Genomic DNA, 24786 nt, shown 5'->3' with positions numbered 1-24786 from the left:
TAATCCCAGCTACTGGAGAGGCTGAGGTGGGAGAATGGCGTGAACCTGGGAGGTGGAGTTTGCAGTGAGCCAAGATCGCGCCACTGCACTCCAGCCTGGGTGACAGAGCGAGACTCCGTCTCAAAAAAAAAAAAAAAAATAAAGCTGTACAAGAATGTTCGTAACAACATTATTTGTTTATATTTATTTATTTATTTATTTTGAGACGGAATTTTGCTCTTGTCGCTCCTTAACAAATTCTTTCTTCCAGCCCAGGCTAGAGTGCAGTGGCACTATCTCAGCTCACTGCAACCTCCACCTCCTGGGTTCAAGTGATTCTCCTGCCTCAGCTTTCCGAGTAGCTGGGATTACAGGTGCCCCCAGCTAATTTTTGTATTTTTTGTAGAGACAGAGTTTTACCATGTTGGCCAGGTTGGTCTCGAACTCCTGACCTCATGTGTTCCGCCCGCCTAGGCTTTCAAGTGCTGGGATTACAGGCATGAGCTACCACGCCCGGCCAGCTGATGTAACCTTTTTTTAAACAATCCTAAAAGAACTGAAAGCTATTGATGCTGGGTTCATAAGCTGCCTTTCCAATTATATGCAACTAGCCTATTTATTATTAGTACTATTTTTAAATTCAAACTTTTAATTGAAATATACATAAAGAGAAGCACATAGATCTTATGTAGCTTGACTAATTTTTTTTTTTTTTTTTTCGAGATGGAGTTTCCCTCTTGTTGCCCAGGCTGGAGTGCAATGGCGTGATCTCGGCTCACTGCAACCTCCGCCTTCTGGGTTCATAGCTTGACTAATTTTTTTCAATTTTTTAATTTTTGTGGGTACATAGTAGGTGTATATATTTATGGGTACACGAGATGGTTTGATGCAGGTATACCATGCAAAATAATTGTAGCTTGATTGATCTTTACAAAATAGACAAACCTGTGTAACCACTACCCAGATGAAGAAAAAGACATCACTAGCACCTCAGTAGCCATCTCATGCTTCTAGCCCTAAAGATTAGTGTGTCTGTGTAACTGTATGTCAATGGAATCATACAATATGTCCTATTTTGAATTTGGCTTCTTTTGTTCAATATTAATTTTTTCCTTTTTTTTTCAGCCCCCACAGTGCTTTGTCTACAGTATTACATTTTTGAGATTTTTTTTTTTTTTAAGGCAGGGTCTTACTTTGTCATCCAGGCTGAGTGCAGTGGTGTAATCATGGCTCATTGCAGCTTCGACCTCCCAGGCTTAAGTAATTCTCCCACCTCAGCTTCTCGAGTAGCTGAGACTACAGGCGCACCACTACACCCTGACTAATCTTTTTTTTCTTTTTTTTTTTTTAAGACAGCGTCAGCCAGGCATGGTGGCTCATGCCTGTAATCCTAGCACTTTGGTAGGCCGAGGCAGGTGGATCATGAGGTCAGGAGTTCGAGACCAGCCTAACCAACATGGTGAAACCCTGTCTCTACTAAAAATACAAAAAAATTAGCTGGGCGTGGTGGTGTGCGCCTGTAATCTCAGCTACTTGGGAGGCTGAGGCAGGAGCATTGCTTGAACCCAGGAGGCGGAGGTTGTGGTGAGCTGAGATCGTGCCGTTGCACTCCAGCCTGGACAATAGAGCAAAACTCCGTCTCAAAAAAAAAAAAGACAGTGTCTCAAAAAAAAAAAAAAAATCTCAGTGGCGCAATCTTGGCTCACTGCAACCTCTACCTCCCTGACTCAAGCAATCCTCCCACCTCAGCCTCTCTGGGACTATAGGCACACGCCACCATGCCCAGCTAATTTTTGATTTTTTTTTTATAGAGACAGGGTCTCACTATGTTGCCCAGGCTGGCCTTGAGCATTCCTTGCGTTCTGGCCTCCTGAAGTGTTGGGATTACAGGCGCAAACCACCATGCCTGGCTGAGATTCATTCATGTCCTTTTGTGGTAATAGTTCTTACATTGCTGTTTAATCCATATTACTGCTGATGGGCATTTGGGTTATTTCCAGTTTGGAGCTATTACACATAATGCTGTTACGGGCTGGGCGTGGTGTCTCACGCCTGTAATCCCAGCACTTTGGGAGGCTGAGGCTGGCAGATCACTTGAGGCCAGGAGTTCGAGACAAGCCAGGCCAACATGGTGAAACCCAGTTTCTACAAAAAATACAAAAGTTAGCCGGGCGTGGTGGTGGTGCCTGTAATCCCATCTACTTGGGAGGCTAAGGCATGAGAATCGCTTGAACCCAGGAGGTGGAGTTTGCAGTGAGCCAAGATGGCTCCACTGTACTCCAGCCTGGGTGACAGAGCAAGACCCTGTCTCAAAAAAAAAAAAAAAAGAAAGAAAGAAAGACATGTTACGTCGCCGAACAACAGGTACTCTCTGTATATAGAAAACAGTATATGTAGTGTTTCTCTGACAGACAGGAATCACGGAGTAGGAATTTTACATGCGCATTCTTGGAATCTCAACTCTGCGCTCTGGCTGATTTAGAGCTTTTAAGACCCAAGGGAATAATGCTTCCACCAGGGGGCGCAGTAAGTTTCTCTAAATCACGATCAGATCGTCAGTAGGCCATATTTCACTCCACATGCCACTAGGCAAGAAAATAAAAAGCGGGTCCCACTGTTGGCTGGGGCGATCAATTCCAATTGTAAAGCTTAAGATTGCTATTACCCAGTGGGGGCAGGGAGAAAAATCCAAGGAACTCCCCTGGGATGGCTCTTCTTAATATTTTATTCGGGTAGGTAAGGGGAGATAGGCTCCTGATTAGATACTTGATTCCAACCTTCCCTCTGAAGACAAATTAAAAAAAGAAGAGGAAGTGAAAAAAAAATCTTAAAAGCATTGAAAAGCTAATAGTACAGTGAAGAATTATTGTGCCAACATTGAGGAAGCTAAAACCCAGAGAGGTAAGTTCAGCTTTTGAAGCAGTTTTTGTCCTGGAGGCATTTACTGATCTGGAAGATATAACCATGAAGTTAAACTGTTGTTTGGCAGTCTTTGTGGGGAGGGACGAAAATAAAAACCCAGAGCTTGCTCAAAGTAGGAAGTCAGATACCCCACTACTGACACGTATGTGCTGTAAGATACAAATCAATTTCCATGGACTTATAGTTCAGAATCCTATTATCTGTTTGGTCCAGGAAAGGGGGAGAGGAAAGCTCAGCCTTGAACTTGGATTAAGGTGGACCCATTTTTTTTTTCTTTTTTTTTTTTTCTGAGACAGAGTCTCTGTCGCACAGGCTGAGTGCAGTGGCACGATCTCGGCTCACTGAAGCCTCTGCCTCCCAGGTTCAAGCAATTCTCCTGCCTCAGCCTCCTGAGTAGCTGAGACTACAGGCACGAGCAACCATGCCCAGCTAATTTTTTATATTTTTAGTAGAGACGGGGTTTCACCATGTTAGCCAGGATGGTCTCGAACTCCTGACCTCATGATCCACCTGCCTTGGCCTCCCAAAATGCTGGGATTACAGGCGTGAGCCACCCCTCCTGGCCCAAGATGGACCCATTTTTGAAATGTTCCCAGTTACCTGACAAAAGCAAGCATATTTGGTACCAAGTAACATCCTTCCTGAAGGAATGTACTGTAATCCTAGGCCTCAAATTATTTCTTTTTGTTGTTGTTGTTGTTTGTTTTTTGAGATGGAGTCTTGCTCTGTCGCCCAGGCTGGAGTGCAGTGGCGCGATCTCGGCTCACTGAAACCTCTGCCTCCCAGGTTCAAGCGATTCTCCTGCTTCAGCCTCCCGAGTAGCTGGGATTACAGGTGCCCACCACCACGCCCAGCTAATTTTTGTATTTTTAGTAGAGATGGGGTTTTGCTGTGTTGGTCAGGTTGGTCTCGAACTCCTGATCTCAGGTGATCCGCCCACCTCGGCCTCCCAAAGTGCTGATATTACAGGTGTGAGCCACTGCGCCTGGCCTGTAGCTTCTCCATATATTATTGCTCTTCTTGCTGTGGTCTCTCTCTGTTGCCCAGTCCGGAATGCAGTGGTGCGATCTTGGCTCACTGCAGACTCGACCTCCTGAGCTCAAGCGATCCTTCCATCTCAGCCTCCCAAGCAGCTGAAGCTACATACATGTACCACAACACCCAGCTGAATTAAAAAAAGAAAATTGTGTTTTTTTGATAACAGAGTCTTGCTCTGTTATCCAGGCTGGAGTGCAGTGGTGCAATCTTGGCTCACTGCAACCTCTGCCTCCTGGGATCCTTGCCACCTCAGCCTCCAGAGAAGCTGGGACCACTGTTGCACACCCATGCTCAGCTATTTTTTTTTTTTTTGTATTTTTAGTAGAGGTGGGGTCTTGCTATGTTGCCCAGGCTGTCTCGAACTCCTAAACTCAAGCAGTCTGCTTGCCTCGGCCTTCCAGAGTGTTAGAATTACAGGCGTGAGCCACTGCACTCAGTTAGTATATTTTTAATAGATTTTTTTTTTTGAGAAGGAGTTTTGCTCTTGTTGTCCAGGCTAGAGTGCAATAGCATGATCTGAGCTCACTGCAACCTCTGCCTCCCAGATTCTCCTGCCTCAGCTTCCCGAGTAGCTGGGATCACAGGCACGTGCCACCACGCCTGGCTAATTTTTGTATTATTAGTAGGGACGGGGTTTCACCACGTTGGCCAGGCCAGTCTCAAACTCCTGATCTCAGGTGATCCACCCGCCGTGGCCTCCCAAAGTGTTGGGATTACAGGTGTGAGCCATTCTCCTGGCCTTTAATAGATTTTAATTCTTCATTCTTTATTTCCCTCTGCTCCTGTACGTAGGGTGTATTGGTAGTAATTAACTTTACGATACAGTTCATAGGTTGCAAAATGTTGAGATGGATGATAAGGGAATTGCAGGAGGAATGGACATCATCCAGAAATGCTAGACTTGGGAGTGGATATGATAATTAGCAAGACTTTGACTTGTCTCCCTTCGGAGAGAGTGAATTTTTTTTTTTTTTTTTTTGAGACGGAGTCTTGCTCTATTGCCTGGACTGGAGTGCAGTGGCATGATCTCTGCTCACTGCAACCTCTGCATCCCAGGTCCAAGCGATTCTCCTGCCTCAGCCTCCTGAGTGGCTGGGATTACAGGCACCCACCACCACGCCCGGCTAATTTTTGTATTTTTAATAGACACGGGGTTTCACCATCTTGGCCAGGCTGGTCTTGAATTCCTGACCTGACCTCAGGTGATCCACCCACCTCGGCCTCCCAAAGTGCTGGAATTACAGGCGTGAGCCACCGTGCCCGGCCGAGTGAATGTATTTTTGACAGAAAGAGGGATAGAGTCACTATACTACATAGGCCAGATATGTTGTTGCTGTTTTTTGAAGACAGAGAATAGGATATAGATGACTGTTGGGCATGTAAAACAGTGCACCGCAGGGGCATTTGTCATTTTGTTGATTGTCCAACAACTTCTCTGCCTATTTTGGGGAATTCCTTTGTAGGTGTGTTTGTGCAGTATAGTGTCTAGATAAGCCGAAGTGGGAAGGTCCTTCTCTCTACCTTAGCTACTTTGTTTTTTTTGGGCGGAAGGGAGGGTTTGGGTTTTTTTGTTTTTTTTTTTGAGACGGAGTCTCGCTCTTGTCACCCAGGCTGGAGTGCAGTGGTGTGATCTTGGCTTACTGCAACCTCCACCTCCCAGGTTCAAGTGATTCTCCTGCTTCAGCCTCCCAAGTAGCTGGGATTACAGGCACGCACCACCACACCTGGCTGATTTTTGTATTTTTAGTAGAGAGGGGGTTTCACCATGTTAGCCAGGCTGGTCTCGAACTCCTGGCCTCAGGTGATCCACCCGCCTCGACCTCCCAAAGTGCTCAGATTACAGGCATGAGCCACCACGCTCGGCCAGCTACCTTGTTTGAAGGCGGTATCCTGAGCTGCTAATCCAGTGCTTCAGTTCTGTTGCCTAGTTCCCTTTCTCCACCCCAACAGGGCAGACCAGCCCCGAGTGGTTTCCCAGGGCCCTGTGGCTGGTGCCTGATGCAGGGTGAGTTGAGAGCACTTTGGGGACCCAGGACAAGAATCTCCTCCTTCCATGGCTACTCTGGCCTCAGCTCAGGTCCAGGGTGAGTTGCTGCCTTCCACTGGGTGAAGCTCTAAGGATGGTGTCCTTTTTTCTTGTCTTCCCCTCCCCAGAGAGCAGGAGATAAACCACTCAAGTGCTGAGCGGCCCCACAGGTAAGAAGGTGCTGGCCCTTCAGTTCCCCGACCCTCTGTCTTCACAAACGTTACCAGGGCCTGAAGCTGAACCCCTGTAGGGACAGAGAGATGCAGTCAAATACAGGCTGTGGGGTCCCACAGACCTGGGTTTAAATCCCATTCCTGATAGTATATCAAATCTCCAGTCTCCATGTGATGACAAAAAATTCAAGTGAAAAACAAAAAGTTAGCTGGGAGTGGTGGCTCATGCCTGTAATCCCAGCACTTTGGGAGGCCAAGATGGATGGATCACCTGAGGTCAGGAGTTCAAGACCAGCCTGGCCAACATCATGAAACCCTGTCTCTACTAAAAATGTAAAAAATTAGCCAGGCATGGTGGCAGTTACCTGTAATCCCAACTACTGGGGAGGCTGAGGCAGAAGAATCGCTTGAACCCAGGAGGCGGAGGTTGCAGTGAGTGGAGATTGCACCATAGCGCTCCAGCCTGGGCAACAAGAGCGAAACTCTGTCTCAAAAAAAGAAAAAAAAGGGAAACAAAAACATAAAGTTTGGTGGGAATGTAAATTGGTATAGACACAATGGAAAACAATATGGCAGTTCCTCAAAAAATTAAAAATGTGATCCGGCCATTCCACTTCTGGGTATTTACCCAAACGAACTGAAAGCAAGGTCTTGAACAGATATTTGTGCACCCTTGTTTATAGCAGCACTATTCACCATAGCTAAACGGTACATCCAGCCTGAGTGTCCATGGACGAACAAATGGATACACAAAGTGTAGTATATACATGTATACAATGGAATATTATTCAGCCTTAAAAAGGAAGGCCATTGGGACATACGTTACAACATGGATGAACCTTGAGGACATGATGCTAACAATGAGGTACTTAGAGTAGTCAGATTTATAGAGACAGAAAGTAGCATGGTGGTTGCAGGGACTAGGGGGTGGGGAGAATGGGAGCTAATGTTTGATGGAGACACAGCTTCCGTTTGGAAACATGAAAACAATTCTGGAGATGGATGGTGGTGATTGTTGCAAAATAACGTAAATGTAGTTAATGCCACTGAAATGTATACTTAAAATGGTAAATTTTATATTATATATATTTTACCACAATAAAAAAAAATGCGGGCTGAGTGCAGTGGCTCATACCTGTAATTCCAGCATTTTGGGAGGCCGAGGCGGGGGGATCACTTGAGCCCAGGAGTTTGAGACCAGCTAGGGCAACATGGCAAAACCTCATCTCTACAAAAAATAAAAAGAAAAGGCTGGGCACGATGGCTCACGCCTGTAATCCCAGCACTTTGGGAGGCCGAGGCAGGTGGATCAGATCAGGAAATCGAGACCATCCTGGCTAACACGGTGAAAACCCATCTATACCAAAAATACAAAAATTAGCCGAGCACGGTGGCATGTGCCTGCAATCCCAGCTACTCGGGAGGCTGAGGGAGGAGAATCTCTTGAACCCAGGAGGTGGAGGTTGCAGTGAGCCGAGATCGTGCCACTGTACTCCAGCCTGGGCGACAGAGCCAGACTCCATATCAAAAAAATAATAATAATAAAATAAGGCCGGGCACAGTGGCTCACGTCCATAATCCCAGCACTTTGGGAGGCCAAGGTGGGCAGATCGCCTGAGGTCAGGAGTTCGAGACCAACAAGACAAAATCCTGTCTCTACTAAAAATACAAAAATTGGCCTACAAAAATTAGCTGGGCACCGGGTGCGGTGGCTCACACCTGTAATCCCAGCACTTTGGGAGGCCAAGGCAGGAGGATCACAACATGGCCAAGATGGTGAAACCCCGTCTCTACTAAAATACAAAAAATTAACTGGACGTGGTGGTGCATGCCTGTAGTCTCAACTACTCGGGAGGCTGAGGCAGGGGAATCGCTTAAACCCGGGAGGCGGAGATTGCAGTGAGCTGAGATCGTGCCACTGCACTCCAGCCTGGCACCAGAGCAAGACTCCATCTCAAAACAAAAACAAAAATAATTAGCCGGGCATGGTGGCAGGCACCTGTAATCCCAGCTACTCGGGAGGCTGAGGCAGGAGAATCGCTTGAACCCGGGAGGCGGAGGTTGTAGTGAGCTGAGATCGTGCCACTGCACTCTAGCCTGGGCGACAGAGCAAGACTCCGTCTCGAAATAAATAAATAAATAAATAAAATGTCCAGAAATAATAAGAAAAAAATGCATTCACACACACACACACACACACACACACACACACACACACACACACTGTGTAATGTTTGTGAAAGGCTGGGGGAGTGGTGGGTGTCTGGGATTCCAAGGTCACACAGGTAGAAAAGAACTGGCTGAGGATGGAAGAAGGGGCCACCGGGCCCCACCTTAGGCCACTCCCCTCCTCTCTGTATGCACCATCCTCACCTGGGTCCAGTCCTCCTGCTCATGCCTGCCATGGCTACCTCCATCCCCGACCTGGCGTGGGTGATGTCGTTCCTCAGGTCTAGATCTGACCACCTATCTCTTCTGCTTTCACGTCCTTCAGCAGCACCCCATCGCCTCAGCGTCAGCCTGGCCAGCGAAACTCTTCCCTGCTGCCGCCAGCCTGTGTTCCAGCTTCACAGTCCCGCCCTTCCCGAGCCCCAGTTCTTTCCTTCATCACACACTGCAACCATTTGTAACACCTTTCCTGGACGGGCATGGTGGCTCATGCCTGTAATACCAGCACTTTGGGAGGCTGAGGCGGGCGGATCAACTGGGGTCAGAAGTTCGAGACCAGCCTGGCCAACATGGTGAAACCCCGTCTCTACTAAAAATACACAAAATTAGCTGGGAGCAGTGGCAGGCATCTGTAATCCCAGCTACTCGAGAGGCTGAGGCAGAAGAATTGCTTGAATCTGGGAAGCGGAGGTTGCAGTGAGCCGAGATTGTGCCACTGCACTCTAGCCCAGGTGACAGAGTGAGACTCTGTCACACACAAAAAAACAAACAAATAGACAACAAAACAAAAAATTAGCCAGGCATGGTGGCATGCACCTGTAATCCAAGCTACCTGGAAGGCTGAGGCAGGAGAGTAGCTTGAACCCGGGAGGCAGAGGTTAGTTAGCTGAGACTGTGCCATTGTACTCCAGCCTGAGCAACAGAGTGAGACTCCGTCTCAAAAGAAAAAAACAAAACAAAACAACAACAACAACAAAAAACCCTTCCCTGTGGCTAGTATAAATGTTATCCCTAGTTTTCTCAATAACCCTGTGAGGTAGCTATCAGTGGCTCTTTTTTTTTTTTGAGATAGAGTCTCACTCTGTCACCAAGGCTGGAGTGGAGTGGCGCAATCTCGGCTCACCGCAACCTCCAGCTTCCGGGTTCAAGTGATTCTCCTGCCTCAGCTTCCCTAGTAGCTAGGATTACAGGCACGTGCCACCATGCCCAGCTAATTTTTGTATTTTTAGTAGAGACGGGGTTTCACCATGTTGGCCAGGATGGTCTCGATCTCCTGACCTCATGATCCACCCACCTTGGCCTCCCAAAGTGCTGGGGTTACAGGTGTGAGCCACCATGCCTGGCCTGCTCCATTTTAGAGATGGGGAAACTGAGTCTCAGGCCAGGTGCAACTCGGAGGTCCACGCTCTTTTGCTGTGTGGTGTCTGCTCTGTCTTCAGTCTGGTTCCTCAGTGCCTGTGCTTACATATGAGTTATCTGGCTGGTAGCTCCGATTTGGCTCAGAATCACATCTGATCACATTAATGAGCCCTGACACTCTCTGACCTCCCTGCTAGGCATTCCTGATCACGTTGTTTTCTTCGTAGCCTTTACCACTGCTGGAAATCATCTCTTATTTGTTTACCAATTTAATATCCCCCTTCCAACTAGAATTTAAACTCTTAGAGAGCAGGGATGGCATCTGCCTTGTATCCCCAGCACCCGGAGCCGTGCCTTGTGTACTGGAGATGCTCAGTAAACAGCCGTGGATGGAATGAATCTTGAAGCAGCACTGTTAGACCCTCCCAGCTCCAAGCATCCCTCCTGCATGCTCCCTCGGTGCTCTTAAGCTGGAGAAGCTGTTGGTCCCTTGCATACTTTGTGGTTATTCTTTTATTCTTGGGTGTCCCCCACCAGACCCCAGCTGACTGGGCAGGGATTGGCCCCAGGCTTGGCACAGTGCCAAGCCCACCCAAGTGCTCAGCCACCTCTTGCCAAACATCTGAATCAATGTCACAGCAACACTTGGTTTGCTCCTGTTGCATTCTCACGACAGGCTCAGCGTCAGGTACGACGTTCTTGAGGGCAAGGCCTGTCCTCCACAAAGCCCTCTGGGGCTGGGGTCTCCAGAGGCAAGCCCTCAGCTCTGGGAGACTGTCTGCCTCCGGGAGGAAACCTGGGGCAAAGGGACAGGGAGCTCCGCCACCAGCAGCAGCATGTTTTATTGCAACCAGAATCCCCGGTCACGTGGGGAAGGGATTGGAGCTAAGGATGAGGCAGGACACATCTGGTCCCTGACAGGACACTCCCCGTCCAGGATGCAAAGCCAAAGGCCCGGAACAGCCTGCCCAGTGGCTAAGCCCTGTGGCCAGCTGTGCCCTGTCTCTTCCCCTGCCCCCAGTCAGGGCATCCAACGGGGCAGAGGCAGAAGGGACGTGAAAAGGGGGGTCGGTTTCAGCAAAGCCTTCACCCAGGGACCTGAAGGAAGAAGGAGTATTGTGATGGGGTCCAGGTGCCCCAAGATGCTCAGGGCGCCTGGGCTGACTTCAGGACGTGTCCATGTGGTTATCAGAGGAAAGCGATGGGGCCTGCCCTGCCCACGCGGAGAGGGAGGGAGAGGGGAAACACGGCTCAGAAGGAGAATCACTGGCCAGCGACCACACAGGTGGGATCTTGGGACCCTGACTCCGCCGCCAGGGCCGGGTCCACACCCCACCTCCTGGCTGGGCCCCACCTGGGACCCCAGCCTAGGCAGCCTCGTGTCCTATGTGGGGATCTGCATGCTGTCCAGGTCCTGATCCATGATCTGCAGGACATCATCCAGGATGGAAGGCCCCAGGTCCACGTGCAGGGACAGCAGGGAGCTGGCATTGGACAGGAAGGGCTCCTCGGCCCCTGACTCCGGGGTCAGCCCACTGTGGGGGGAGCCAGTCTCTGGAATCCTCCAGATGTCCACACTCCCTCCCTCCTGTGGGGAAGGCTGAGGGGTCTCCAGGTGCAGGCGAGGGGGCTTGGGTGGAGCCTGGGCTGTGGGCAGGGTGAGAGCCTGGGGTCCACCGATAACCGGGAGGGAGATGGCGTTCTTGAGCAGAGGGGATGGGCCGTCCGGGAGCTCCCTCCCACACACGGTGGCGGTGCGGGTGAACTGGAAGGGGAGGTCGAAGGTGCCATCTTCTTCAGGCCCCTCCACCATGGTCCCTGGCAGCAGGTGGAACTTGCCCTGCAGGAAGGAGATGTCGCCAAACATGTCACTGCCGCCGCCACTGCCGATATGAATGGTGTGGCGGAAGTCCCCCAGCGGTGGGCTGATCATGTCCGAGGACAGCAGGTCCCGAAGCTTCTCCTTCTTGCCCTTGCGACTGCCACGCTTCAGATAGATGGGCACCTTGGTGGACATGGTGACCTCACCACCAGGCCTGGCTGTGAGGCTACGGGCCGCCTGCTGAGACCACACCTCCTCTCCAACCCTCAGCCAGAGGAAACACTCGTTCCACGGGGTGGTTTGCAGGTGCCAGAGCTCGCCAACGGGCTTCTGGCTACAGTGTGGGGGCACGAACAAAGTTGGCCCAAGGAATTAAAAAAGATTAGAGATCAATGAAGTCAGTGGGCTGAGATAATGAAAATCACGTTCTCCCCAAAGGACGGCAAACTCTTCTGAAGAATTGAAGCCAGAAAGGTAGGAACTGTGTGGGCAGCAGTGCACTTTGGTCTTGTCACCGAGGGTTACTTGTCCCTGGTCCAGGGCTGAGGAGCTGAAACACAAAGGGTGCACACCTGTCAGAGACAGCGGGACCAAGGTCAGATGCAAACGTCTTTTTTATTTTTAAGATGGAGTCTCACTGTGTCACCCAGGCTGGAGTGCAGTGGTGCAATCTCAGCTCACTGCAGCCTCCGCCTCCCAGGTTCAAGCAATTCTTCTGCCTCAGCCTCCTGAGTAGCTGGGACTACAGGCACGTGTCACCATGCCTGGCTAATTTTTGCTTTTTTTTTTTTAGTAGAGACAGGGTTTCACCATGTTAGCCAGGCTGGTCTTGAACTCCTGACCTCAAATGATCTGCCCGCCTCGGCCTCCCAAAATGCTGGGATCACAGGTGTGAGCCACCGTGCCTGGCCAGAAACATCTATCTTGTTTCTGGGCCTCTTGTGGTAGCCATGGGATCCTGAGGGGGTGGGGCACTCCCCTTGCAGGGAATTGTACTGGGAGAAGCATGTCTTCACTCTAAGACCTACTGCATCTTAGAGACTCACCACCAGGGCCAAGCTCCTCCCCTTACAGGTGGGAAACTGAGGTGGGAACCTGAATGACAGGTCCAAAGTCGCACAGAAAGTCCTGCTCTATTCTCTTGCCCTGGGTCCCCGGCAAAGTAGGTCTCATCACCCTTATCCAGGTACTCATGCCATACCCCCCACCTCCATTGCACATCACCTGTGCCCCACAATGTAAGTGCCAGATTGTGGGGGGCCTCACAAATGGCCTTGACTCCCTACTTGACCAAGGACAGAGAGCTTTGTGACCACTGTCTCTCCTGCCCAAGCCTGGCGGGGACCTGGAGCACAGCAGGTGTTTGGCCAAGGGTGGTGGGTGGCTGGCACTTCCCATTTGACCCAATCATGTCCCACCTGGAGGTGGGGTCGTGTTTTCTCCTCTGCCTATTAAGAGTTCCTTATGGGTAGGGGCTGAGTCTAGGATACTTTCTGGCCTTCCTCCCTACCCTGGCATCTAAAGAGAAGGTGGAGTGGGGAGTACATATATTTTTTAGTTGAGAGGGCCTCTGCTCTGTACCTGAAATTCTTCTGCGCTCTTTGCAGACACATCTCAATTAATCAACACAACCACCCTATTATCAACCCTATTTAAAAATCAGAGGTGTTGGGGCTGGGTGCAGTGGCTCACGCCTGTAATCGCAGCACTTTGGGAGGCTGAGGCAGGTGGATCACGAGGTCAGGAGATCGAGACCATCCTAGCTAACATGGTGAAACCCCGTCTCTACTAAAAGTACAAAAAATTAGCCAGGCGTGGTGGTTCATGCCTGTGGTCCCAGCTATTTGGGAGGCTGAGGCAGGAGAATCGCTTGAACCCCGGAGGTGGAGGTTACAGTGGGCCGAGATCGCCCCACCACACTCCAGCTTCGGCTACAGAGGAAGACTCCGTCAAAAAAAAAAAAAAAATCAGAGGTGTCAAAATTCAAAATTGAACCTGAGGTGAACCTACAGGTGAAAAATTTTGGAGGATTCCCACAGGGCATTGCAGAGAGAGAGAAGCAAAATGCAAAAACATAATATAGATCATCCATTTATTGAAAGCATTGACTACCTACCTGCCTCCCTGCTCTGACATATATGCATGTTGTGTAACTGCATGGGTACAGGTCTGTGTAGAATTCTGTCCTATACAAAAAAAAAAAAAAAAAAAAAAGTCAGGCGCAGTGGCTCACTTCTGTAAGCACTTTGGGAGGCCGAGGCGGGCGGATCACCTGAGATCAGGAGTTCGAGACCAGCCTGGCCAACATGTGGAGACCCCATCTCTACTAAATATACAAAAATTAGCCAGGTGTTAGGCCGGGCGCGGTGGCTCACGCCTGTAATCCCAGCACTTTAGGAGGCCGAGGCGGGCGGATCATGAGGTCAGGAGATCGAGACCATCCTGGCTAACACGGTGAAACCCCGTCTCTACTAAAAATACAAAAAATTAGCCGGGCATGGTGGCTGGCGCCTGTAGTCCCAGCTACTCAGAAGGCTGAGGCAGGAGAATGGCGTGAACCCGGGAGGCAGAGCTTGCAGTGAGCTGAGATCGCACCACTGCACTCCAGCCTGGGGGACAGAGAGAGTCTCCATCTCAAAAAAAAAAAAAAAAAAAAAAAAAAATTTGCCAGGTGTGGTGGCGCAGGTCTGTAATACCAGCTACTCGGGAGGCTGAGGCAGAAGAATTGCTTAAACCCGGGAGGCAGAGGTTGCAGTGGGCCTAGATCGCGCCACTGCACTCCAGCCTGGGCGACAGAGAGAGTCTCCGTCTCAAAAAAAAATTTGCCAGGTGTGGTGGCACAAGTCTGTAATACCAGCTACTCGGGAGGCTGAGGCAGAAGAATTGCTTGAACCCAGGAGGCAGAGGTTGCAGTGGGCCTAGATCGTGCCACTGCACTCCAGCCTGGGTGACAGAGTGAGACTCCGCCTCAAAAAAAAAAAAAAATTTAAAAAAAATTTAAAACACAGAGAAAAATCTAGAAGGCCAGCCCTAGGTTGTCATATGGGCTACCTTGACTAGGGTACACAGCAGGGATGGGGGGTGGGGTCACTGATATGGGAGGAAAGGAGTCATCAATAAAAATAACCCATAATATTTTGGTCCCATGACTATGACATGATAAATGTGTGTAATATATATAAATATGAAAAGATAGAACAGTGGTTTTCTCAAAGTGGTAGAATTTCAGGTTGATGTTTCCTTTCTTGTTCAGACCTCTATGAATTCAAATTCTTACTAATAAGCAATGTATTATTTATATGCACATAATATTTATGTAGTCAGAAAAAAATTAAGCTATTTTTAATGTGTAAAAATAAATAGCTACGAAGGGGTGTCATACTGATTTAACAGAAAAAAGAAATGAAGCAAGCACTCCCTCTGCTTGAGGGTGGGGGATGCACATGGGACCTGATTGGTCCAGTACACATGAGCCCAGATGTAGACTCAGCATAAAAGGCAAAGAGAGAAACTTGTCCAAGGTCACCCAGTGAGTAAGGGCAGCATGGGAATTCAAGCCAGATGAGCCCACCCTCCTGTACCACTCCCTCCCCAGGCCCAGCCAGGGGCTCACCAAAGGTGGCTCTTGCCAGTTCGTTGCCTCAGTTTTCATTCTGGGCAGGGTGAGGGTGGGGGTGAGGGGGTTGGGAAGCGGGAGCAGGAAGGAGGAAGGAGGATGCAGGAGAAGCAGAGTCCAACTGCCCCCCTCCCCCCACCAGCTGAGGCCCTTGCTCAGGAAACCCCACCCCAGGACCGGACACCCGGGTCAGTCGTACTGAGCCACAGAGGCCGGACATCTTACCCCTCCCAGAGCACCTGGAGCTTAACAGGAAACAAAGGAATGACTCTCCCGTGGTGGAAATCCAGCTCAGCTTGCAAGGAGCTGGGGGAAGGGTGGGGACGCATGGGCACCCTGAGGTCTTGGAATCCCGTCACGCATTCATCCTGTGTCAACCATGCCAGGCCTGGGGGCCATGCTGACAAACATGCAATTTGTCGCTCGTCAGGAGAGAAGTCCTGGGGGGGGCTTGTCTTCCTTTTCACTCATGGAGCGTGGGGCTGACTGGTGGGATGTACCCAGAGCCTGGGCCAGGTCCTCCCCGCACCCCCAACCCCATCACACGGCGGCGCCAAGACAGCCTGAGTGTTTCCACAACAAATTGGGCGTCCCTGACAGCTGTCTCACTCACAGCCAGATGTACACACCCAATTCCAGATGTGGGGAGAATCGAGGGTGAGGCCAGCATCAGCGGCCCAGGGGAGAGCTGGGAATTACAACCCTCACGCCCCAGGAATTTAGATTTGGCAACTGCAAGACCCTAGGATCCAGCTTGCCACGCACAGTTTCTCATCTTAATGCTCCCAGTCACGGCATGGTGGGGTCATTACGGCCCTTTACAGAAGTCGAAGCTGAACCTCAGAGATGTTAAGTAACATTGGCGACATCATCCAGTTAGGAAGTGGAAGAGTGGGTACCCAGCCTGGTCCATGTGGTTCCCATGCAGTGGGCCACGCCTACTTCCATAATATGGTTGGGGAGCGGGAGAGAAACGGGCTCACAGCTAGGCTGGGAACAGTGGCTTCCCAGACCTCCTCCATCTACATCCTGACCTTTGGCTGCCCCCGTCTGCCCAACTTTCATGTGTCCAGAGATATGAGAATGAGGTCTCCATCAGGACAGGGCTGTGGGGAGCTGGGAGGGGAGCTCCCTGCAGCAGTCGGGGAGCAGATAGGAGCATCCTAGCTCTCTGTGATTGGAGACTGTCCTTAAATCCAGCTCCACCTGGGACTTCCTCAGTAACCTTCAGCAAGACGCCTCTCCTCTCTGGGTCTCACCTTTCCCATCTATAAAATGGGCTGACAACGAAGCCACCACTAAAGGGCCACTGGAGATCCCACTGCAATATTGCAGGTGAGAGCGCCAATGTACAATAGCGGGGTTCAGCGGGTCACTGTAGGTTCTATCATTCATTCAGCAAATATCTACAAGGCCTTCCTTCCTCAAGCACTTCGATTCTCCGGGGCCAGTGCTTTGAACAATACCAAAAATGAAGGGCTCCTGACCCCAGGCGTCCACCTCCTCCCGCCCTCCTAGACCTCGCGGATGCAGAGACCCTCTAGCGGCCGCTGGGTCTCCCGGGGTCCCGGTGCCTCCGGAGAGGTGCCCGGCTCCGCGGCCGCCAGGTGGCGCGCGTGCTCCCTTGATCGCCTCGTGTCCCGGAGGACTCCGAGAGCGCACCGGGGTCTCCAGCGCCCCTCCCCCCGGGCTCCAGGCAGGCGGTCCCCAAAGAGCTGCGCGTTCAAGTACCAGATGGGGATTACCTGCGAGATATTTTTGCTTCGGGGTTTCTGGTCCCACAATCGGGAAAAAGGGCGCGATTGGGGACCCTGCCCTAGTCTCCAAGCTCTGGGAGGAGCCTCCCCCCTGTGCTTTCCGGCCTGGGCGATGTCCTAGTGTCCGCTCGGCGCAGGGCCAGAGCTCGGACGTGCGGGCCCCCGCCCCTCCCACGGGTCCGGCTCCTTAGCTCCGGCTCGGGTTCCTGCGCCGACCCCTCCCCACTCCTACCCGGGCGGAGCCCAGCCCAGCCCGGATCCGTTTCAGGACATTCGCGGCCGCAGCTAAAGATAGGAGAACAACTCACCATCGGCTAAAAATACGGCCCCCAGCCCCGGTGGGGATGCTGGGCGGCGGGGCACCCCTGGGTCTCGGGAGGGGGGCGGGGGCCCGGATACAAAATGGAGGGCAGAACGGGGAATTCGGGGTCGCGATGCGTTGCGCCCCCACGGACCGTGGCGGGCACGGGCGAGGCTGCGGGAACCCAGATGCGGGCGGGAAGCCCCATGGAGCCCTAGGAGCCCTCGAAAGGAACTGAGTGAGGTGAGAGGCAGAGCCAGGGCGCGAGCTGGGGCGGGGCGCCACAGAGATGGGCCTCTCGGGGGACCCCCGCGAAGCTGCGAAAATCCCAGCCCGAACTCACCGTGAGGCGCGCAGACGGCGGACCGGCGGACAGCAAGGTCTCAGGAGCTGGACAGCGCGGCGGCCGGACCCGACCGGCGGTGAACTTAGAGTGCACCGCGGACCCCGCAGCCCCGCCCCGGCCCGCGGAGCCAATGCCGGGGCCGCGCCAGCCAAGCCCCTCCCCATCCCCGCCCAGGCCCCGCCCCACTCCGGGCACCGCCCGGGGCTCCCGGCGTGGGAGGTTCCGCTCCCGGGTCCAGCGGTCGCGCGCGCCCTGGAGTCCTGTCCTGGTTCTGGCGGCTGAGGGCCGGGTGGCGCAGGCGGCCTCCGGGGACTCCGGCTGTGCCCATGGGAACTAAAACCTTCGGTTCTAGAAGAGCCGGGGGAGAGGCTCCGGGAAGACCGAATTCTTCAGAAACCGCAGAGAGACCTTGGACCGGATCCTTCCCTGCAGGGCTGCGTCGGGGAAGCGCCGGCACAAGTATATTCAGCGACTTCCTTGGAAGCGCCTACGTTAGAATACTACAAACTTACAAGCTAGTTGATCAGTTTACCTCCCACTAGAAAAGAGAGTATGGGAAGGCAGAGGCCGCGTGGCCTGGACCCCCGTCTTTGCTGTCAGGCTTCCAGAGTGAAGGTGGGGCTCATACTCAGACTAGTTCCTGGTCCATTCATTCTTTCAGTCAGTCAGTCAGTTATTCCTACAGGGCCAGAAACTTTTTTTTTTTTTTTGAGACAGAGTTTCGCTCTTGTTGCCCAGACTGGAGTACAATGGCGTGCGGCTCACCGCAACCTCCGTCTCCTGGGTTCAAGAGATTCTCCTGCCTCAGCCTCCCGAGTAGCTGGGATTACAGGCATGTGCCAGCACACCCGGCTAATTTTTGTATTCTTAGTAAAGACGGAGTTTCTCCATGTTGGCCAGGCTGGTCTCGAATTCCCGACCTCAAGTGATCTGCCCGCCTCGGCCTCCCGAAGTGCTGAAATTACAGGCGTGAGCCACCGCGCCCGGCCCAGAAACATGTTTTGAAGGGCAGGCACCGCACAGGGTGCTGGAGACAGACTGAAGGAAACTGCACCTCTCAGTGACTCAAGAGAGATTTGTTGAGTATCTACCAAGTGCCTAGCGCTGTTCTTGTCCCTGGGGATTCAGCCTCTGGATTGGGACCTGCAGCCCAGAGAAGGGAAATGGGGGAAATCCAAGTTCCCAGGTACATCATGATACCCTTCCAGGTGGGTAAGTGCTAAGAAGAGTGGGGCAGAGGAAGTGGTGGGTAGTGACGGGGTGGACAGACCTCACTTTCTAGAGGATGACAGCTATGCCAGCTCAGTGTGACCAGGATGGTTGGCTTCAATGCTGTCAGTGTGGGAAGGGCTTTTAGGGAGGCAGAGCCGGGAAGACCTCAGTGGGGGAGGCAGGATGCTGGGGGTGGGGGAAGATGCCAGACAAGCTGGGAGGTCCGGATGGGAAGAAGGGGATCATGGTAGGTAAAATAACAGCCCCCCTAAATATGTTCACATCTAGCCAGGTGCTGTGGCTCATGCCTATAATCCCAGCACTTTGGGAGGCCAAGGTGGGAGGATTGCTTGGGTCCAGGAGTTTGTCACTGACACCAGCCTGAGCAACATAGTGAGACCCTGTTTCTACAACAAATAAATTAGCCGGACATGGTGGCTCAAGCCTGTAGTCCCAGGTACTCTGGAGGCTTAGGTGGGAGAATTGCTTGAACCTGGGAGGTTAAGGCTGCAGTGAGCTGTGATCACGCCACTGCACTCCAGCCTGGGCAATAGAGCAAAAACCCATGTAATAAAAAAAAAAAGAAAAGAAAAAAAGCCCACATCCGAACCTGTGTAATCTATGAATATGTTTTGTTACATGGGAAATGGAAATGAAAATTGCCAATGAGGGCCAGGCGCCGTGGCTCACGCCTGTAATCCCAGCACTTTGGGAGGTCAAGGCAGGTGGATCACGAGGTCAGGAGATCGAGACCATCCTGGCTAATATGGTGAAATCCCGTCTCTACTAAAAATACAAAAAAAAAAAAAAAAATTAGCCGAGCATGGTGGCAGGCACCTGCAGTCCCAGCTACTCGGGCGCCTGTAGTCCCAGCTACTCAGGAGGCTGAGGCAGGAGAATGGCATGAACCTGGGAGGCGGAGCTTGTAGTGAGCCGAGATCGCACCACTGCACTCCAGCCTGGGCGACAGAGCGAGACTCCGTCTCAAAAAAAAAAAAAAAGAAAAGAAAGAAAATTGCCAATGAAATTATGGTTGCAAATCAGCTGACTTTAAAATAGAGAGCTTATGCTGAAGTATCTGGGTGGGCCAGTGTAATAACAAGGGTTTTTAAAAGTAGAAGCAGGAGACAGAGAAAGAGATGTGATAGGCCGGGCGTGGTGGCTCACGACTCACGCCTGTAATCCCAGCACTTTGGGAGGCTGAGATGGGTGGATCACAAGGTCAGGAGTTCGAGACCATCCTGGCTAACACGGTGAAACCCCGTCTCTACTAAAAATACAAAAAATTAGCCGGGTGTGGTGACACGTGCCTGTAGTCCCAGCTACTTGGGGGGCTGAGGCAGGAAAATCGCATGAACCTGGGAGACAGAGGTTGCAGTGAGTCGAGATTGTGCCATTGCACTCTAGCTGCAGTGACACAGCGAGACTCCGTCTCAAAAAAAAAAGAGAGAGATGTGATGACTGAAGGGCCAGAGAAATGATGTGTTGCTGCCTTTGAAGATGGAGGCAGAGGCCCCAAACCAAGGAACTGCTTCAGAAGCTGGAAAATACAAGGAAACAGGTTCTACCCTATCTACCCTAGAGGCTCCAGAAGGAACACAGCCCTGCCCTCACCTCCTCACCTTGATCTTAGCTCAGTGAGACTCACACATTGGCCTTTTTTTTTTTTTTTTTTTGAGATAGAGTCTTGCTCTATTGCCCAGGCTGGAGTGCAGTGGTGCAACCTCGGCTCACTGCAACCTCCATCTCCTAGGTTCAAGCGATTCTCCCGCCTCAGCCTCCCGAGTAGCTGGGGTTACAGATGCCCGCCACCATGCCTGGCTAATTTTTGTATTTTTAGTATAGATAGGGTTTCACCATGTTGGCCAGGCTGCTCTCAAACTCCTGACCTCAAGTGATCCACCCACCTTGGCCTCCCAAAGTGCTGGGATTACAGGCATGAGCCACCTCACTCAGCCCCATGTTGACCTTCTAACCTATAGAACTGTAAGATCACGAATTTCTGTTGTTTTAAGCCACCTATTCCATGATAATTTGTTGTAGCAGTGATAGAAAACGAATCCAAGGAGGTTCAGGTTTTAATCTTGAGTGTGCCCTCAACTCTGCAGGGAGTATTGGTCAGGTGGATTCTGCCAGGAATGGCCTGGCAGCTGGGAGGAAAACAGGCCTGGACCATTGAGTAAGTGGCGATGATGGCCCTGGGCCAAGCTGTGGTGGGGGTGAGTAAAGGGTGTGCCTCTCCCCATTCTTGCCATGGGACTTTGCCAGGCCGCCCTGTGCCCTTTACCCATTGCTTCGTGTTCCTGAATTCTTTACATCCTCCTGGGGGTGCCTAGTGACGTGGCCAGAGCCTGAATCACGATCCCCATTTTACAGATGGGAACTAAAGTTCAGGGCACCGACAGTGATTTGCTGAGCCTAGAAGTGGCAAGGCATGTGGGCTCTGGCCCCTGCTTCTCCTCTCAGGCTTCTAACCCCACAGGCATCATTCCTGCCCATCCCCAGGACACAGCTCTCAGAGAGGAGGGGCAGCTGAGTGCCTTGAGCCCCGGCCTCTGAGCCATCAGTCAGATTCTGAGCTGTCTCTGCTGCTGCTTTGCTCTGTGGCCACAGGCAAAGGACTTTCCCTTCCAGAGTCTCCTTGCCTATAATATGGGGTAGTAGCATCAGGTCAGGCAAGTCCCAAACCAGATAAGGGATGGACATGCATGTATTTTGTTCATGGGAATACACAGCCCCTCAGGTGGCATTGTTTCACGGAAACATTAGACAAGAGCTTTGGGGCCTGGCCAGCTGGCTGTGCTGCTTGATCGGAATGGCTGTAATGATGAAGCCACCTAAGCCTGCGGGAATGAGGCTCAGGCCAAGCCCTCATCCCCTGCCCATCTGCTGAGAGTCCTCCATTGGGGGGTAGGGGTCAGGGAAGGGTCAGGCACTCCATTCAGAGTTGGGGACAAAACAGAGTTACAGGGATGGAAGATGGAGAAACAAAGCCTCTCACCCAAGGCCACACACAGCTGGGGACCAACCCCGGAGCTCTTTGAAGAAGTTCTGTGGGGGGTGGGTGATTAGGGGTCCCTCGGGTAGGGATAGAGAGCAGCAGAGCCCGCAAACCTGGTCCAAGCTCCTGCTTTCCTCCCTGAGCCTTCCAACCAGGACTAGAAATGCTATCTGCACTCTGGGGACTGTTTTCAACCCACCTGGATGTGACGTGTTCCGCCCAGTGCCAGTCCCCTTGCCGCTCAATCCACTCCTGCTGTCATTCAGAGCAGGGGGCCCGACCAAGTCCACATCGCAGGAGTGATCGGCGCCTGGCCCTGGGTTCTGCGCTGTGCAAGCATGCAGGGAGGGCGCTTCCTTCTCCCCATTCACAGATGCGGTTGTCACTTGGCTGGGGCCCAGGGGATCCCTGAGGAGGTTCTGCTGAATGGACAGGATCTTTGTGTGCACACCCAGCATCGCCATGGGAGCCCTGCCATTCATAAGGCCATGTATAAAACAGGATTTCATTTACTAAACTTGGCTTTTTTGTGCAAGTTCTCAGGCTATATGTAGGGGCCTGGGGTGTGGGTAGGGAGGCTGGAATAGCCTGAGCCACGGGGAAGCGTGGCCTCCATTTTGACCCAAGACACTCAGGCCAAGCGCAGCATCCCCCAGCCTGGACCCTAGGGTCTCATGCCTCAGCCAGGGCCTGGACTGTCCTGGACAGAAGGGCTCCTGGACACCCTGCTACCTCAGGGGCAGGATCCAAAAGGGCATCTGGGGCTGGATGTGGTGGCTCACACCTGTCATCCCAGCACTTGGGAGGCTGAGGTGGGCGGATCAACTGAGGTCAGGAGTTCGAGACCAGCCTGGTCAACATGGTGAAACCCCGTCTCTACTAAAAATACAAAAATTAGCCAGGCGTGGTGGCACACGCCTGTAGTCCCAGCTACTTGGGAGACTGAGGCAGAAGAATTGCTTGAGCCTGGGAGGCAGGGGTTGCAGTGACCAAGACTGTACCACTGCACTCTAGCCTGGGTGACACAGCAAGACTCTGTCTCAAAAAAAAAAAAAAGGCCGGGCACGGTGGCTCACGCCTATAATCCCAGCACCTTGGGAGGCTGAGGCAGGCTGATCACGAGGTGAGGAGATCGAGACCATCCTGGCTAACACGGTGAAACCCCGTCTCTACTAAAAATACAAAAAATTAGCCTGGCGTGGTGGCAGGTGCCTGTAGTCCCAGCTACTTGGAAGGCTGAGGCAGGAGAATGGCCTGAACCCAGGAGGCGGAGCTTGCAGTGAGCTGAGATCACACCACTGCCCTCCAGCTTGGGCGACAGTGCGCGACTCCGTCTAAGAAAATAAAAATTAAAAAAAAAAAAAAAAAAAAAGGGGCATTTGGGAGGGGCAGAGCAGGCCACGATGGAGAAACACCCAGAGCAGGGTATTTGGCTTCTGTCTCCTCAGCCTGGAGCCTCTCCCTTGTCCTGAGATGGGCCCAATAGGCTCCCCAACCAACCCCACAGCCGCCTCCCCGATTGTGATCACTACACAGGGACTGACTCAGCCCTTCCTTCCCCTCCCAGCCTCTCCTTCCTGGAAATTGCCATCACCAGCGGCCATAGCACCCCCATGGGACCTGGGGGATGGAGTTGGAAGCCCCCTCCGGCAACACTGGCCAGATTGGAGGGACCAGCAGGGAAGCTCCCTCCTACCCCCAGAGAGGCTGAAGCCAGCTCTCCATGGCCACGAAACCCGGAACCCAGGACCCTGGGGGGCAGGTGAGATGACAGGGACTTGGGGTCTGGGAGCAGAGTCACAGGGAAGGGTGGCATCTAGGGGAGGCGCATCTTGGGGGTGCATCTAGGGGAGGTGCTAAGAAGTGACAGGGGTCTCTGGAGGTGCCCCAGTCCCTCTGCTGGGATGCAGGGTGGCAGGGAGCTGAGAAGGTGCACCCTCCGGAAGCTTCCAACGTCCCAGCCTGAGCTCAGCCTGCAGGGCCTTGTGGCCTGAGCCAACCCCAGACCTGGGTTGGATTTTTTCCTTGTTTCTTGCTTCCTTCCTCCCCTGGACTCCTGCCAACTCCAGCCCTGCCCTCCTCGCTCTTCACCCCACTTCAGAGAACTGTGACCCACTGGAGGCTGGGATTTGAGATGAGAGGTCACCCTCGGAGTTGGCTCCAGCTGCTGCCTCTGCCTGGGACCCCTCCTTGGGAGTTGGGTGGCAGGGCCTTGCTGGGGGCACTTCCCTTCGCATCTGGATTTTGGCCTCAGGCCCAGGGCTATGGGGGTTTCCAAAGTGGTGACAGCCTTGTCCTAGCAGGGACCAGCCCAAGCACTTCCTCCCAGAGCCCCCTGGGAGTGTCCCAGCCCCAAGGCTGTCATTTTGTCGTAGGGAGTAAATTCTGGAGTCAGCAGAGGCTGTCTTCCACACTTTCTGTGCCTTCCAGGTATCCTGTCATTCCTCATTCTGAAAACCTAGGCTTGCATCTCTCTTGTGCCTAGGGCTATGCTGGACTAGAGAAGACACAAGTGGCCAAAGCTGGACCCAGCCCTCAGGGAACAGATAACCTGCGTGAGAAACAAATAATTGATTCTGCCCTTTATCCCTCCCGGGCCAGCACGGAGGGGTTCAGCCAATGACTGGGAATTGAATGAAAAACCAAAGAGAACAGCCATGAGATCCGTCTGCTACGGGTGGGAAAGCAGATGGGAGAGTGAGAAGGGCTTCAAGGAGAAGGTGATATGTGAACAGGGCATAAATGGATGAATAGGAGTTTGCCAGGCACAGAAAGGGAAGGACATTCCAGGGGAAGCAGGCAGAGGCCTGGCAAGGCAAAGGCCAGGAGGATTGCAAGTAAAGTCATGGTATGAGCAGAAAACAAGAGAGGTCCAGTTGCCCATGGCATAGGAGAGGGGACAGGCCAAGAGGGTAGTGGGTAAGCACTGTTTTCCCTGCCCAGCATCCATCTCTCACTCTGGTGACTGTCCCTCAGTTTTCTAGTCTCCAGTGTGACTGGCCCCCAACCCTCAAGCTCTAAAAGTGGGTTTGAGTCCTGTGCCTAGCCAGTCTGAGTCATGGGAA

General features: G+C 52.3%; 1 protein-coding gene and 1 long non-coding RNA gene across 5 annotated transcripts; one reads left to right on the top strand and one right to left on the bottom strand.

The window, feature by feature from the left end:
- Window positions 1-10161: 10161 nt before the first annotated feature.
- Window positions 10162-17651, bottom strand: CDC42EP2 (CDC42 effector protein 2). Of its 3 annotated transcripts, none has more exons than XM_508550.8 (2): window positions 17506-17651; window positions 10162-12038 (listed from the first exon to the last, which is right to left on the bottom strand). In XM_508550.8, the coding sequence occupies exon 2, from the start codon at window positions 11681-11683 to the stop codon at window positions 11051-11053; it is 633 nt and encodes a 210-aa protein (XP_508550.2). In that variant the 5' UTR covers window positions 11684-12038; window positions 17506-17651; the 3' UTR covers window positions 10162-11050. The 3 variants fall into 3 exon arrangements, with proteins under 3 accessions (XP_508550.2, XP_016776724.1, XP_009421736.1); XM_016921235.4 differs by having other exon boundaries at window positions 10485-12060; window positions 17506-17602; XM_009423461.4 differs by lacking the exon at window positions 17506-17651 and adding an exon at window positions 13605-14124 and having other exon boundaries at window positions 10485-12038.
- Window positions 17652-17697: 46 nt separating this feature from the next.
- On the top strand, window positions 17698-24363 carry LOC104001212 (uncharacterized). Of its 2 annotated transcripts, none has more exons than XR_001707350.3 (3): window positions 17698-18716; window positions 23289-23483; window positions 24152-24363. It is a non-coding gene; the product is annotated as an uncharacterized LOC104001212 (long non-coding RNA). The 2 variants fall into 2 exon arrangements; XR_672916.4 differs by having other exon boundaries at window positions 17745-18716; window positions 24207-24363.
- Window positions 24364-24786: the final 423 nt, after the last annotated feature.

Source organism: Pan troglodytes, chromosome 9 (genome assembly GCF_028858775.2).
Source record: "Pan troglodytes isolate AG18354 chromosome 9, NHGRI_mPanTro3-v2.0_pri, whole genome shotgun sequence".
NCBI classification, from domain to species: Eukaryota; Metazoa; Chordata; class Mammalia; order Primates; family Hominidae; genus Pan; species Pan troglodytes.
This window is presented reverse-complemented; position numbering and strand designations above follow the sequence as displayed.

Coding starts and splice junctions, on each gene's coding strand:
- CDC42EP2 (XM_508550.8), bottom strand. CDS start 11,683: ATGTCCACCAAGGTGCCCATCTATCTGAAGCGTGGCAGTCGCAAGGGC.